The sequence below is a fragment of the Baudoinia panamericana genome (genome assembly GCF_000338955.1).
Source record: "Baudoinia panamericana UAMH 10762 unplaced genomic scaffold BAUCOscaffold_14, whole genome shotgun sequence".
In the NCBI taxonomy this organism is placed as follows: domain Eukaryota; kingdom Fungi; phylum Ascomycota; class Dothideomycetes; order Mycosphaerellales; family Teratosphaeriaceae; genus Baudoinia; species Baudoinia panamericana.
The window spans coordinates 57,667-73,177 of NW_006911270.1; the positions used below are offsets into that span (position 1 = coordinate 57,667).

The window sequence follows — 15,511 nt, forward strand, 5'->3', positions numbered from 1 at the left end:
TGGAGTTGATCATGCGCCCTACTTGCCAGTAGCAGCGGCATCGAAACTTGGATGGCAGTGTGGCACTCACACAATGTTTAGCCACGGAGGAGACGCAATATAGGCCAGATCTGGAACATATGAGCTTTGCAGCAGCCCCACGAAAGCAGAAATTCGACCCTTTGTGTTGTTGCAGTGAGGGAGAACCTGGAAGTATCGACCTTCACTTGGCTTTTACGACGGTTAAGGCGAGCGATATTGCACCTGCGTTTCGTTGATCACGGCGGTGGCCGCCTGTAGTGTGCCCGCGTTAAGGATGAAATGCGAGTGTGGATGCTGGTAGCGCGGAATTTCCGGTCAGGCTTCCTTCGTTGCAATGCAATGGATACGAGATCCCGAACGAAAGAGAACTGATGAACATCCTCACGAATCGCAGAAACCGTGTCCCAAGCTAGACTTTGCTTTGCGAAGACTGACGCCGAGACTCTGAATGGCTGTCTCAGCGGCCAAGGTCGTGCATGCCGAGGCAAAACCATGCCCAGTAGGAACCTCAGCCGGAGTGCCATCGTTGTTAAGTTTTGCGGCTTGAGCTTATGCGCGAAGCACGCCATCACATGGCAGGCTGTGCCGAGTGCACCAACCAACCGCGCACTATCAGACGTTACAATCAGCATGCGCTGCATTGTTCACCGTCTCCTTCTCAGCAGTCTCCATCAACGTACAATCACACCCGAATCGACTACGAAACTCAAATGGCGCCAATCCATCGATCACCTCAATTGCCATTTGTGCCGCCCTCAATCTTGCGTACCGCCCAGACCTGCCTTTGCTGAAAGCTACGACCTCATCGTGCACCATCACTGCCGCCACCACGTCCTTCCTGTCCACCGTGTCAACGGATGGGAGCTCCTTCGCCATCAGTCTGTACTCCTGACACGCGTAGGTCTGCTGGAGGAGATTGTGCAAATGCGTGCACGGGTGATTGTTCGCAAAGGTATCGTAGATGCTCATGTCTTCGAAGTAGCCCTTGATGTGCATGTCGAAGAAATCTCGCACGACCTGAACGTTGATGGTAGCAAGGTTAGCTGCATCCCAGACGAGATTGTGTGTGAAGTTACCCATTGTGCTGCTTACATTGTAGTCAAAATTTGAATCGATGAAGGCCGCTCCCACATACGCCTCCACGATGTCGGGAAGACACTTGGGTGGATCTGAGACGGTCGTCCAGTAGTCTTTGGCATCACCAGCTACCCGCTTCGTCTCTAGCAACTCGATAGCGTAGTCGGCGATCTTGAAGATTAATCGGTCAGCTACTCTCCGACAACCGCGAACGGACCCTCATTGCTCGGCTTACCTGATGCTGCAGTATAGCAGAACTGTGGCGAAGGTGTAAGTGGAAGCCGACGTTAACGCACACGGCACCCAAGAACTTGTTCGAGACCATTGCCATCTTGTGCTCCGTCAACCACTGTGGATCTCTATCAGGGTAGCGGTGAAAGAGATACGCGATGCTTGCCATGTCCAGCAGTGCATCCCCTAAGAACTCCAGCCGCTGGTAGTTTGGTACCTTCTCGTACATAACCGGCTGGGACGGGTGTATGAATGCTGAACGTAGCAATCGAGGGTACTTGAAGTGGTACGGGTGCTCTCGCTCAACCTTCTCCGCCAGATCACGTTGCGAAGCAGACACCTCGCCAGTCTGATACGATGGCTTCTCGTAAGCGGCGATATAGTCACTCCACGTCAACATTGTATGATCGGCGCTGTTGACGAGCCTTGTCACGGCACGGACAGCGTTCTCCCAGTGGCTCGGCTGCCACTGGTCTCCGGGCCGATCATGCGTGACATATGCGGCCCCAATGAGAGCTTCGCATACATCTGCGATCGTCTTCTCGCCAAGGGAGTGCTTGATAACGGACGTTTCTTCCTGCTTGTTCGCGCCTTTGCCTTCAAGCAGCTTGAGGCCTTCTGGGTACCAGAGTCGTCGAGAGAATGCTATGCTCCTGACGTACTCATAGAGCTTCAGCTCCTTCGCCACGTTGAACAAGTTCTGGTTGCACAGCATCAGCATCCGTTTGACGTGAAACTCGAACTCATTGTCGTTCGGGTTCTGAATGAACGTTGAGATGGACGTGGCGGTCTTCAGAAACGTGTCGCCGATGAACTCGAGACGTTCGTAGTTTTCGCCCATGCCATGCTGGAAGTTGATATGTTCCTGCTTGTCATGGTCACCGCTATTGTCGGAGTCCTTCGTCATTGCTGCGAGCGCCATCTGAGGTGAGCAGTCCACGCCGATCATCTTGCTAGCCTCAAGCGCTATGAGATATGATTCTAGGCGGTGAATAATCGCTGGCCAGGCAAAGCAGGAGGTCGCCACAGCTGGAGGCAATGCAGAGATGCGCAAAGGCTCGGGACAGAGGAAGGCTTTCGTCCGGAGGGTAAGCTCCTTCTTCTCTGGTGTAGCCAGCATGTTCCGACGAAGCAGGATCTTTACAGCCTCAAGGACGGGTTGGTCAAGGTTCCAGGTGCCCTCTCGGCGTGCTCGAGCCTGCTTGAAGAGGCTGTTGCTGTACTCCAAGATGTTCGCATCCCACTTGGCCTTCGCTGTGTCCGGCGGAACAGGGTCCAGGGGCTTCATATCCCGACAAACAGCGATGGAGAAGAACTTGCGGCTGCCGTCCCACGAATCCACGACGAACTTGTCCACGAGGAAGTTTGAGTCTGCCCCTGGCGTCCACTTGTATTCCTCGTGCGTGAACACCTCATCAACTAGCGCCCAGTCTATGGCGTTGCTCGCTTCGAAGTTCTGAGCGTTACCACTCATTTTGCTTAATTCGAGGCCCGCTTTGGCCGGTCCAAGCCAATACGATAAATGTGCAGGCTGGTAGTCGTACGTCTTGGAGAATACGTCCTTGAAGATGCGGTATGTGAAAGCTGACAGTTTGTCGAGCTGTTGCTCGTTGACGCCGATAGGTTGATCGAAAACTGAAGATCGCACGCTTGAAGGGCGCCCGTCAGTCAAGAAGACTGGAAAGGCCGGAAAGTGCGGCATTGGAGGCCGTGTGAGCAACGCAAGCGGTCGGTTGGGGTGCTCCAGGCCATCTGGAAAGTCAATCATCGACACGTATAGCTTGGATGGTAGCGTGCCTCTTGTCTGCTCCCACATAGAGGGCTTCGTCTTCATAACGTACATGTTGGTTGTCTTCATGTTGACGGCCAGTAGCGCATTCCGCATGGCGGGTAGCTTCTTCTGATAGATTGGCATCAGATGTTCGTCCAGATACTCCTTCCTACGCAACTCACGGCATGCTTCCCACGCGGCAGAACACTTGGCGAGAAGCTTCTTCGTGCAGACTTTGCCGATGGCAGACCTGATCGGAGCGTTGCCGGGCAGTAGTACTTCGGCGACGAACTTCTCGCCGTGGCTGTTGACGATGTAGGTGGGCTGCAGCATATCGTCTGTGTCTGTTGGAATTGAAGAGATAAAATTGGCGAGGCACACAAGCGCGTTTCCGTATGTTAACTTTGTGCCGGTCGACTCCTCAATGTATGTACGAAGCGCCTTCTCCTTCGTCATCAGAGTTTCCAAGATGCCTTCGTTACCGTACAGTCTCCGGTTTTCTGGTAGCAATTGGCAAAAGCGTCGCATGGCTCTCTCTTGGGCTCTAACCTGGAGGAGCAGTTCGGCATGCACAGAGTTGCCCTTCTCGACCATGTGCAGAAACTTTGAATTACGCTGCCGGGCTCGGCCGCGGGACTGCACGTACTGAATCATTGTGCGATACATGTCGAATCGTATTACCAGGTTGCAGTCCGGAATGTCTAATCCCTCCTCGGCGACCGTAGTGCAGAACAGGCAGTTGATCTCGCCGCTGCGAAACTTGGCCATGGTGAGAACTTGCATGGGGGTCGTAAAGTTATCCTCGTCCATCTCCGGGTTGTTGGCCCCAACGAGGAAGCCAGGCCGCAGATTTGGCACGCCAAAGCGCTTGAATGTCGCACTGAGCAACCGCGCTGTATGGCGTCTCTCTACGAACACTATGCACCGGCGCGAGCTTGGAGTCTCGAACTCTGGAGCCAAGAACCGCTTCAATCCCAAGACCTTCGGACTAAAGTCAGTTTCGTTTCGTATTGCCGCGTGCTTTGACTGCTCCGATTCCACGAATGCAATGATGGCGCGTATGACCGCCTGTCGTTTGTCAAGCTGCGAGATATTGCTTCCCACTGCTATCTCGATGGGCGTGCGTCGAGATGTGCTGATGCTGTCCTCATTCTCGGAAAGCATCGGACTGTCCCGCTTTCCTCCGTCTCGATAGTAATACTTCCTGTCCGCCTCAAGCTCGTATTGAGGAAGTTTTCGCTCAGACAAAGCATTGGCCAGGTACAAATCAGCACACCACCGGCCAAGATGCCTGGAGATTTCAACGCTTTGCCTGCAGATGCCGTCGAACATTGCCGGTACGGCGAAACGAGTTTTTATGGATCTCAGAAAGTCGGTCTCTGAGCCAGTGGTCGGCAAGGCGTCGTACTGGAAGACGTGCTCTTTCGGCTTCTTGACCGCCTCGACAAGACTCATGTCCGCGGTCGTTGCAATCTGAGAGTGAAGCAGGCTCTCGAGCTCGCTTGCTGCCTGGACGACATCTGTCTTGGCATCAATCGGGCTTGCCGTCATGCCGAAAATCCTTGGACGCCTTCCTTCGTCTTCCGACAGGTAGAAGTCTTTGACGATCCTGACCAGGCATCAGCATGATTTCAAGGTAGGACGGAGCGAAGCATTGGTGTGCTGATGTAGTGCGACAGGGGACTACTCACCGTGCATAGGCATGGTTCTTCTTCGCGTGATGTGCCTCGTCGAAGATGAGTAAGCTGATCTGTTTCATGGAAATGAAGCTGTGCGCAAGGCACGCATGCAGCACGTCAGCAGTAGCAACTATCACCTTGTTCTCCACAAACAGCTTCATCCACCTTGCCTTGCTCCAGTTGTCGACACCATCAGCACCGCAGACCCTGGCGACGGGATGATCCAGATTCTGTTGAAGAACAGCGAGCTGCTGGTAGACGAGCGTGACGCTAGCCACGAGAAAGAACGCAATTTGGGGTTGCTCACCAGTTGCCCTGCGTTCCAATTCTACATCGATGATCCATTTCAGCAGTAATACAGCAATGAGCGTCTTGCCCGAGCCCGTATCAAGAACAGCGATTGTGTTGGACTTCTGTGCTCTCTGAAAAAGCTCCCACTGATATTCTCGTGGATTTTTGATGATCTCGGCGCCTTGCTTGGCCATCAGTTTCTCGATCGAAAGCTGCTCATCAGCGGCTTCTTTAGCGTCGACATTCTTCGCCTTCGGCTTCAGCGCCTCCAAGATATCTGTGCTAGTAAGCCACTCTTCGAACTTTGCTTTCTGTGCTCGCCGGCGCTCAGTAAGCGACGCCGGCGCATGCGGGAGCTCATCATCGCTGAACTCGTGCAGATCTCTACTCTCTGTCACCGCGGCACTTTGGTCCGCCATGATTGTGTGCTTGGCAGTCAGTGTAGGACGAACATATAGCAGCGTTAGTGATGGACCATCTCGGCGACGCAAGTTGCGTGCGCGCCGAGGGGAGTGTATGTTCGAGATAATGTGAGCTGTCAGCAAACGCTGGTCGTGTCAATGTCTGTCGCATACGGCAGCAAGCAGGCGTGCGTTAGCGTGACGCGACTCCGACAGCCAGCGTGTTGAAGCAGGCATGAGAGAAGTCGTCAGTCGACCTACTGTTGCTGCTGCCGGCTAGTATACGGCAACAGAGTCTACCGAGTGGGCATTTAGTAAGTCGACCGCTGGCATTGCTGCAGTGATGTTGAGGAGAGCCATGTCGTGAAGATTGCACGAATAACACCCCCTCAGTCACCGGGGCACGGACCGCTCGCCGGCTACAGCTCGCCACATGCTAACCAGACTTGACACTCGAGAGCCAGTCCTCTTTCGTACGCCACAACACATTACACAACATGGCAGCAGAACGATCTCTACGATCGGTGTACGATGAGGCCGAAACCAAGCGTGCTAACACCGAGTCGTTTGGCAATACCAATACTACGGCCTTTCAGGAGAACGTCCTCGCCGCCATCCGCCTCTACGAAGAATGTCTGAGCATAGTCGATCGCCTATCTCTCTTTAGCCCAAACGAGGCACTCGAAGACATCGCAACGTTAGACTTGCAATATCTGCTCCTAAACTTCAGAGTAGCTGAACTGCTGTTGCGCCTCAACGACCATTCGCAGCGCAAAGCCAACCTTCAGAAAGCGCAAGCACGTTATGAACGCTTCTTGCGGCACTTGGACAACTACGACCTCCTAAGCAAGACCGATGCTGCGATCTTGGAACAGTACCACGAGTCTCCTAACACGTTTAGTACCACCTCCACATCTGATGCCGCGGCACGCCGGGATGCCAAGATCAAGCGCTTCAAGGACGAGAAGGCTCTGAAGCAGAAATTGGAGTACCTCCGTAGCAATCCTTCTGTTATTCAGAATGATGAGGCGGTTGCACGAGAGGTGCAGTTGACTGAAATCGCTTTTTGCACGCACCGGACCTTTCAGCAGCTTGAGAGCATCAGCCAAGAGCTGCAAATCCTAGCTCTTGCGCCACCGGCACCGCCCCCAGACCTCGCTACTCAACGTGGTCCGGATGCACGAGAACGTAGCACCAGGAACGACAGTGCCTACTCTGAGCGCCTAGACGGCCCTCTTGCATCACTCAACGCCAACGTTCGCGGCCCGCTTCTGGACAGATCGGGCAAACCCTTACGACCGTTCACCCTTACATCGAAACGCCAAGAGTTCCAGAACGGCGTCTTCCGGCCCGATCACAGCTTACCTACCATGAGCATCGACGAGTATCTGGAGGAGGAAAGGCGGCGAGGTGGTATGATCGACGGTGGAGGACCGCAAAGCCAAGTTCAGCCGCAAGTAGATGAGGATGATATGGAGGCTGCTGATCGTGAGACGATGAAGGCAAGAGAATGGGATGAATATGTTGAAGCTAATCCAAAGGGGAGTGGCAACACGCTAAACAGAGGGTGAAGATATCGCAGTAGTAGACATTCACTACCTCCACGCTTGCCAGGCAGCAAGATCCACTGATCCGCTCTTTATTTCGCGGCGTCAGCTTCACAAATCCACCCTTCACAAGGCCATTATTGGTGTTATCATTCGCGATACACAACCTGCAAAGACCACGCTTCCATCACCGCGACATCTCTAGGTCCGACGTCTGTTCCAATCCGTCCGGAAGCACACCGACACCAAACCAAGGCCGAAGTCAAGTCTCATCAAGGCCAAATGCCGGACAACATTGTACGGCGTCAAACCTCCGCGGGAAGTCTACGTCGTCATGCACCACGTCAAGACAGAAAGCGTTCCTCAGCCGCTCTCACCTGACAGTATGAATGTGTCCCAGAGTGTGTACTCCTATGACAGCAAGGAGAAAGCGGACGACCATGCAAGACGATACGCAGAGGAACGCAGACAGCTGCTACTGCTACCTCGGTATGCCAAGCATGGCCTGGTGGAGTGGTATGACTACGCTGGCGCTTATATCGGACAAAGATGGATGCTGACGGCGAGAGCGCCGAGTACGAAGTCTGGAGAGCTGGGTAGGGTCAAGCAGAAGGAGCTCATATGGGTGGAAAGGCAGTGGTTGAACGGGATGCATGCGGTATCGGATGGTGATAACGGAAGCGGTGACAGCAGTGCTTGAACGGCGCTTTCAGCATATTGATTGCGATTTTTAGCAATGTCGTTAAGCGCAGTGTACTGCTCCATGAGCATCTCAACGTTCAACCCTCCTAATGTAGAAGGACAATCTCCTCCACATGTGATACACCCCTCGGCATCGGCGAACCGCAAAGCCTCATCAGGGTCCGAAACGAATCCGGCTGACTACAGCCATCTCTGTTTACTACGGCTCAGTATACATCTCGCTTCCGTATCCGACTCACTCGTTTAAATGGCCTGCTGAAGTACCTATTTTCATGCCACCGTATCTCAGTAATGCCAGCACCTGTTCTCGGAGTCGCAAGCGATCAAAATGGCAACACGGTAACAATAGCCCAGGACCCACCGGAAGCGCTTCCGCAGCTATGCGCAAGAGTGCACCAGAGAGTTGAGGCGTTCCTTAATGCTGAGCCGGCGACGGAAAGATTACGGCATGTACAAGATCAGAGCAGACTGTCTCTCAAGGTCCTAGAGGAGGCGCTGGAGCGGTATAGGTAGGTACACTGAGGGTGCAGGTTAGACTTGCAGGGAAGCTGACCGCTGAGCATGAAGTCTAGATGAGCTGTCGCTGTCGTATAATGGCGGCAAGGACTGTCTCGTGCTGCTCATCCTATACCTCAGTGCCCTGCATGTGCATTTCACAGGAAAGAAGGCTGGATCGAACGGCTCAGCAAACGACAGCACACACCCTCCTCCCCCCAGGCTGCCTCAAGCGCTTCGCTCCGTTTACATAGTATCCACACACCCGTTCAAGCAAGTCGATGACTTCGTCGAGGATTCTGTGCGGACATACCATCTAAACCTGGCACGCTACGCCAAGCCGATGATGGAAGCATTTGCGGACTACTTGAAGGACAACCAGAATGTTAAAGCGATCTTTGTCGGCACACGACGTACAGACCCTCATGGTGGGAGTTTGAAGCACTTTGATCCTACAGATAGAGGGTGGCCGCCGTTCATGCGAATACACCCGGTAATAGACTGGCATTACGCTGAGATATGGACGTTCATACGACATCTGGATATACCGTATTGTTCATTGTATGACCTTGGCTATACGAGTCTGGGTGGTACGACGGATACGCATCCGAACCCGGCGCTGAGAGATGACCCAGGTGGCGGAGAGGGTGGCGAGCACTTTAGGCCGGCGTATGAGCTGGTAGAGGACGGCGAGGAAAGATTGGGAAGGGACCGGTGATGTATTGGTTGTAGATGAGTCGCAGCTATTGTACAGGACAACGCTGCAACTAACGTTCGAAGCTTCCCATTTGGACTCCCTGAAACGCTTGCCCGGAGCTTTACCAACGCAGAGTACAAATCGCCAAATTTGCTAACACTGCTACCACTCGTGCAGCCACTGGCTGCGATTGCTGGATGGTCTTCAGCCTTTGCGAACCTGCTTGGCCTCCAAAGCCACAATCTAACGCGCCTTCCTCTTGGCCGGTGCTGGCATGAAAATCATTTCGGCTTTCCGCGGCTCGCTTTCTCGCTTAGACTCGTACTGAGTCCACCAGGATAATGCTTGTCGACCGGCGTGACTGCGAGTCTGTCTCCCTCCATGCGGCGATGTCCGGCCAAGTCCTCCACCGGCGCTTGACTTCGTCCTCAAAAGCAGTGTTGATGTAGATGTTCTCCGCAAACCTGCCGCTCAGACCTTCTTTGACCATGTTGCAGTAGCGTAGCGCTACCCAAGTCTTCACAGTGGTGTTTCTTCTCGGTATCGGCCCATCCAGAGCTGCACAACCCTATCCCCATAACTCCGGTGCAGTGTGCGGAGCCACCTCCTCACGAGGTGCCAAGAAGAAAACTTGAAGCCTTCCTCATTACAATAGTATGACTGGGCATACATTCGCCTGGTCCGGGAACTGCGACTAAGCTGCCACGGTGGCTTCTGCTGCCGGTCCATCTTTCGAATACCAGGATGTGGATCGGCCGTAGCACACGTACTCGCGTTTTACGGCCGCGAGCTTAAGGCGGAGCGCCTGACCGCGCTATTGCAGAGCTTTCCAGATCTTACACCTTTTGTTCTTGAATTCGCCATATCGGCGAGTCATTGTCGAAGACTGGTGTCAAAGTGTCTCCGCGTCGCTCGTAAATGGTGTCGCTTGATGCACCTGTATCAGCAGAAACTTCGATCAGGGAGCTATATATCATTCAACACACGAAATCGGAGGTGCATGATCTAGTGCCGCGGGAACTGACGGGCTTGATGGCATATGGCGGGTGTGCATTATGTTCGCACTAGACCGGGATACATTTTGCTGCAGCAGCAATGACTGACCACCATTTCAAAAATGTATGCTTCATAGCCTTCAGGGACCCTCAAATGGCTATTCCGCCGGTAGGCCTATGTACTGATCCGCCAGACCACCATCACCAGCCAGCCCTTACAGACAACCTTCGAATGATGGGAGTCTGAAGTATGAGGGCATGCCTATTCCTTCCCATCACCGCTGCCGCCCTTCGAGGGCCCTCAGGCATGGGAGCATTTACCGATACTTTTTGAGCCGCCGCCGCGACGACTTGCCGCATTTGCGTTCTTAGCACCGGCCGACTGAGCACGCGCGGCGAGCCTGTCCCTTGCCGGATTATAGCCTGCGATATTCTCAGCTCGATAGCAAAAATGGTCTCATTGAGGGTGGCAACGAGGCAGCTTACATTAATGGACTGGGTGCGGAGGCATCAACGGCGGTCATTTTCTCTGAGGACATGATGAATCTGATGCGGGAGCTGGTCAAGGCCGGACTGAAAGTTGTCGGTGACGGCTATGTCGTGCTTCGGGTTGTTTCGTGTTACAGAGTGTGGTTTCTCGGGATGCACTGCACAAGGGAGATGTTGTTACCAGATACACATTGATATGGTTGTGTGTTACCACATGCTGTGACCAGTCCACGGGAAGCCGCGGTTGTATTGATCTAAGTTTATACCTGGTTCGACATGATGAGCTCAAACTGGTCAATTGAAATGCTTCCTTACTCAACACCGCGTGGTGTCTGACACGATCCATCGCTAGTCATAAGTGTCTGGGTGCTTCTTCCGTTCGTCCCGTCTCCCTCGAGGCGAGCATGCATGGTGTTGCCCCTATTATTCCTGCAAGTCGGCCTGCCACCGTTTTCACTGGTGCACGAACACCTGCCCCAAGCGGTCCGCACTAATCACCATACCAAACGGGCGTTCGAGCAGTGCCACGTCCGTGATTGCATCCAGATGCCCTCCCAGCAGATGCTGCGCGGATGTACGTATGGTCTCGTATCGCGAAGGCTTGCCGGCCACCTTGGGCCCAGTGCCAGTCCGTTTGGGCGACGTATTAGGCGCGCTTTTGTTCGATTCCGCAGCGCTAACACTCGAGGTCGCTGCGTTTGCATGGTCAGTCTCCGCGATGTTCTCGGACAGCACACGGGTGTCAAGGCCGAGCTGGCTATATGTGTAAGTTGGAGGCTTGTCCTCGGGTAAAGCTCCGCTGACAACCCGACAACCCTCCACGCGATCGCACTCCCAGAAGCGGACCTTGTTGTCCGGACCACCAGTGAGTGCAAAGGCATGCGCCGCTTCTGCATCATTGGAAGTATGATGCAGGCCAAAGAAGAGTGACGACGTCACTACAGGAGCGACAGCAGTTGGGTCGGTAAGCTTTGCGTCGCTCGCACCGGCGCGCGCGATACGGCTCAGCAAGCCATCAGACCGTTCGTCCTCCAGGTTTCGCAGTTCATAATCTCGCAAATGTAGTCGATCTGTAGCCTGCGTGACCGCTGGTCTGTAGACCTCATGACAGATGACCTTTTCTACATCCCATACGGTCACTTCTCCGTTGGCGGTGCCTCCTGCTACGCATACCCTGTTCCTCTTCGCCGACTTTCTGCTAGGATGGAGTTGTAGTCGTGTGATTGCTGTAGCCGAAGGGAATGCCCATGACCGCAGACGCAGACGGAAGCGTAGATCCCACAGGTCCAGCACTCCGTACGCCGTGCCGACAAGAAGCCACTCTTGTCTCTTAGATAAGCAGAAGCATGTCGGCGTACCGTGCTGAGGTGGATTGAGCAGATCATATATAACTGTCATGTAGCGCAGATCGACGGCTAATATGCGGCCGAGGTTGGTGGCAAGCATAAGCGTGCTGGCGGACTCGCCGCGGTAGTGTTCAGACCACACGGCATACTCGCCAGGACTGCTTGTAGGAAGTTGCCAACGACGAAGTGTGCGTGGTCTCCCATACTTCACTGACTCATTTACCTCCGAGCACTCGACCTTGACAACATGCACGCTGCCATCGGAGCCTGTGCAGACAAAGGTGTGCGTGGACTCGACGAAGCACAAGCTTGTAATCTTCACCCCTTGGCCTATCCGGTACGTCAAGCGGGAACGGTGCGTTACGTTACGTTCAAGCCTGCCACTATCCCAAACCTTGACCGAGCAGTCATCAGAGCCTGTCAGGAAGAAGACATGGTCCGGAGCCACAACGATGCGCGTGACGCAGTCCGTGTGTTCTCCGAGGACTGCTACTAACACGCCTTCTGGCTTCCACGTAGTTTGTTTAGCCTTAGAATCGGTATTGGGGACAGTGTTCGCGTTCAGAATAGGGCCACGTCGAGGAGATTGTATCAGAGGTCCAAACTCTGCAGCGTCTGCAGGAAAGTTCTCTACATAGACAGCATCGAGCAATTTAAGTATTGTCGGGTCATTGCCAGCGTAGTTGTGGACCACTTGCTGGCTTGCTGCTCGTTCCAACCTATTCGGTCGGTGAGGCCGCGGCGAGGTTCTCCGGCTTCCCACAAAAGGTGTGTCGAGCCTGCCAGCCGCCGTTGCATCGTCGGTGGCCACATCGGGCGGAGCCTTGCTTCGCAGATCGGCACCAGTCAGCAGCCCGGTAGCATTGCCTCTGTGCCGTGCCGTACGTTCAGAGTCTCTGGGTAGTAGGGCTATGCCAGAGCTTGGCGAGGACGAGAGACTGCCCGAGTTCCGTTCCTTTAGGCCAGATAATCTTCGCGGCTCGCTCGCTGCAGGCTTGCGACTTTCGATACCCTTACCGATCCCGTTGACAGATAGCTGCTTCATCACCGTCCCTGCATTTGCGTCGGTGGCCTCTTGCAATGCCTCCGCAATCGTCTTGTCAGCGTGAATCTGGTCCTGCATGCGCTGCTCGTATTTCTCAACAGAGTTGTCGAAGATGACAGTCTGTGGGGTGAGACCGTGCTTTGACAGCTGCACGATCTGCTCGTATGCGTTGTCAGTCGTTGGATCTGCGCTTTTCTTCATTCGCTGTGCTGCTCGCCAGAGGTACTCGCGGAAAGCGAGGAGCTTCATCTCGTCTTCGTTCCGCATGCCAGCATTACGCAGTTGACCGAGCCATTGCTCATCTTCGTCAGTCTTGGGAAGTCTACTCATGACTTTCGAGCCAAGATCTGCGACGGATGAGGTGGGAGGCATCTGAGCGACTCCGCGGTAAGACAATTGCTTCGACTCCTTTGCTGACTTCCAGAACACACCCTTATCCACCCGCTTAGCCCAATCTAGCGCGAGATCCAGCACGGTCCTTGGGAGAGGTTTCTTGAGTGCATCAAGAAGTTCTGACTCCGAGGCCGTACTGAGTGGCACCTTCAAATATGGTTGGACGAGAGGCGAGACAAGTATGCGAACATCTGCCACTGACAAGTGTGTCGTCGCAGCAGAGACAAAGTGCGATGCAGCTTCTCGAACCCAGGCGTTAGGATGAAGCTCGAAGCGGGCGATAGTATCGATGAGTTCCCATGTCTTTGGACGTTGTAGCAGTCCGATCTCTGCCATGCTCGCCAATGAGCGCAGTGCTTGCTCTACGACAAACTCTTGAGGGTCTGCCAGCGCTTGAAGCATCAGCGGCAGGATGAACTCTTCCAAGCCAGCGCTGCCGACATAGACAGCTACGCCGACTATTGTGCGGAAGAATGCACACTTCAGTTGCCAGTCAGGATCATTGAGATAGGTGTTGAGATGGCTGAGGATAATGTCGCTTGCTCGAGCCTCGCCGAAGAAAACACACAGGCTCGGCACTGAGCGGAGAAATGCCCGCCGTACCGCTGTGTCGTTGTCCGTGACGAAGACCTTGGTCTGGGCCTCGAACGCCTCGAGCACTTCGAGGCGAGTTGTGTCATAAGCGTCGTGGTACGCAGCGTACTCGTCCGTACCATCTTCTGCGTCCTTGCCTGCCGAAGGTAACGATCCTTCTGCACGCAAAGCTTGCATCATGTCTAGAAATCGAGAAGCCGTTTCTGCCAAGCTGGCGAGGCAGGCTGCATAATTCGCACGCACTATCGGTTTCTCTTTGAAGTTCTTCGTGTTGACAAAGGCCTGGAGCCGCGGGAAGATGTATTGTGTGAAGACGAAGGAATTGACTGGAGATGCCACGGTGACCAAGGCTAATAGTTGTGTCATTGTTCTCAGCGCAGCGACCAGGACCATCGTGTCTGCATCATCCAGCAATGGCATGCCGTAGGGTAGTATGCGGTCAAGCTTGGCTTCGTCAGGCACACGCTCGGCGAAAGCTAACAAAAGCTCGCAAGCCCGAATCTTGCTGGACGCCCTTCCAGCACTTCGGACGGACGAAGTGATGACGTTGAGAAGTATGAATGTACCATTCTCGCCGCGCGGTATCAGTGACGGATTGGCAGTGTGACGATTGTTGGGCAGGTCGATATGTAGTGGGAACAGTCCGCCCACGGAGCTTGTAGGTGCCACTTCGGACGGCGAGTTCGGGCTCGTGTAACCTAGAGACACGGCAAGCATCTCGAAGTCTTCATACACCCGATCGATGCGGTCGTCAGCAATTCCATTGTTCTTTTCGCGGGGCGCCACCGACGTGCGGCCGGATGTCGGGTCGGTCAGTTCCTGCATCAGAACGTGCAGATGCTGGTAGAAATACAGCGGGAAAGCTTTCGATCTGTACTCGTCAAGGTAGTCTTGCGCGTGCCATCGGTCTTCCGGGTTGAGGCGGATCATGCTTGCGATGAGCGCCCGGACATGGTCGTCGTCGATCTTGTTGAGTAGAGAAACCGTGGGATCATACTCGCCTTTACGATAGCGAAACAGCTGGCTCAGGGTGAAGGTTGGAGTCTCAGTGAAGAGCTCCGCAAGAACACAGCCAAGGCTAAAGATATCCATGTTCCACTGGACCTCATTGTCCTCCCTTTGCTGGTCGCCAGCGGCCAAGAAGCGCTCCGGTGCGATGTAGCACGTTCGTCGCGTAGATGTATCATAGTAGAATGAAAAGTCGGCAGGGTTGTCTTCCGGCAGGTAGACCGGTTTGAAGGTGGCCGCGAAGTCAGTCAAGTACACCCAACCCCACGAGGTGACCACCACGTTTTCCGACTTAATGTCACCATGGAACACGCCGCGTGCATGGCAGTCGCGCACAGCGCAGAGGAGCTGGAACGCAATCCATTTCTTCTCGATGGTCTCCAAGAAGGGTCGTATGCTGATGCGATCATATAGCGACGAGTGGACGTACTGCCTCACGAGCAAGCCTACCGTACTCGTTTCCCGGATGCGCTGGTAGGGCAGTACATTTGGAATGTCCGCTAGCGCTTGACGTTCCTGCCGAAGTGCTCGTGCATATTGCTTGAAGGAGATGTTGGGATTCGCCTTGACACATACTTTGGCCACCACAACGCCAGCCTGGTGGCGTGCTCGCACAGTACGGAGGAAGCGAGTGCCGCCTAAAGGCTTCTCAAAGATGAGGTCGGGTGATTCAGCTGATTCGAGCGCATTTGGGCCCGTCGGGAGAGTTGTTGAGTATCCCTGTCCCAT

At 54.3% G+C, this 15,511-nt stretch overlaps 4 protein-coding genes across 4 annotated transcripts; 2 read left to right on the forward strand and 2 right to left on the reverse strand.

The window, feature by feature from the left end:
• Positions 1-146: 146 nt before the first annotated feature.
• Positions 147-5,489, reverse strand: BAUCODRAFT_570103 (uncharacterized protein; the record flags this gene model as incomplete). Its single annotated transcript, XM_007682903.1, has 3 exons — positions 147-1,269; positions 1,334-4,709; positions 4,792-5,489. 3 exons carry the CDS (start codon positions 5,487-5,489, stop codon positions 634-636), a joined length of 4,710 nt encoding a protein of 1,569 aa, XP_007681093.1. The 3' UTR covers positions 147-633.
• Positions 5,490-5,909: 420 nt separating this feature from the next.
• On the forward strand, positions 5,910-7,197 carry BAUCODRAFT_296782 (uncharacterized protein). Its single transcript, XM_007682904.1, has one exon. It carries the CDS (start codon positions 5,969-5,971, stop codon positions 7,040-7,042), a length of 1,074 nt encoding a protein of 357 aa, XP_007681094.1. The 5' UTR covers positions 5,910-5,968; the 3' UTR covers positions 7,043-7,197.
• Positions 7,198-8,011: 814 nt separating this feature from the next.
• On the forward strand, positions 8,012-8,933 carry BAUCODRAFT_27841 (uncharacterized protein; the record flags this gene model as incomplete). The annotated part of the gene is made up of 2 exons (XM_007682647.1): positions 8,012-8,229; positions 8,288-8,933. 2 exons carry the CDS (start codon positions 8,012-8,014, stop codon positions 8,931-8,933), a joined length of 864 nt encoding a protein of 287 aa, XP_007680837.1.
• Positions 8,934-10,849: 1,916 nt separating this feature from the next.
• BAUCODRAFT_78849 (uncharacterized protein) lies at positions 10,850-15,511 on the reverse strand (the record flags this gene model as incomplete). The annotated part of the gene is made up of 2 exons (XM_007682818.1): positions 10,850-12,565; positions 12,773-15,511. 2 exons carry the CDS (start codon positions 15,509-15,511, stop codon positions 10,850-10,852), a joined length of 4,455 nt encoding a protein of 1,484 aa, XP_007681008.1.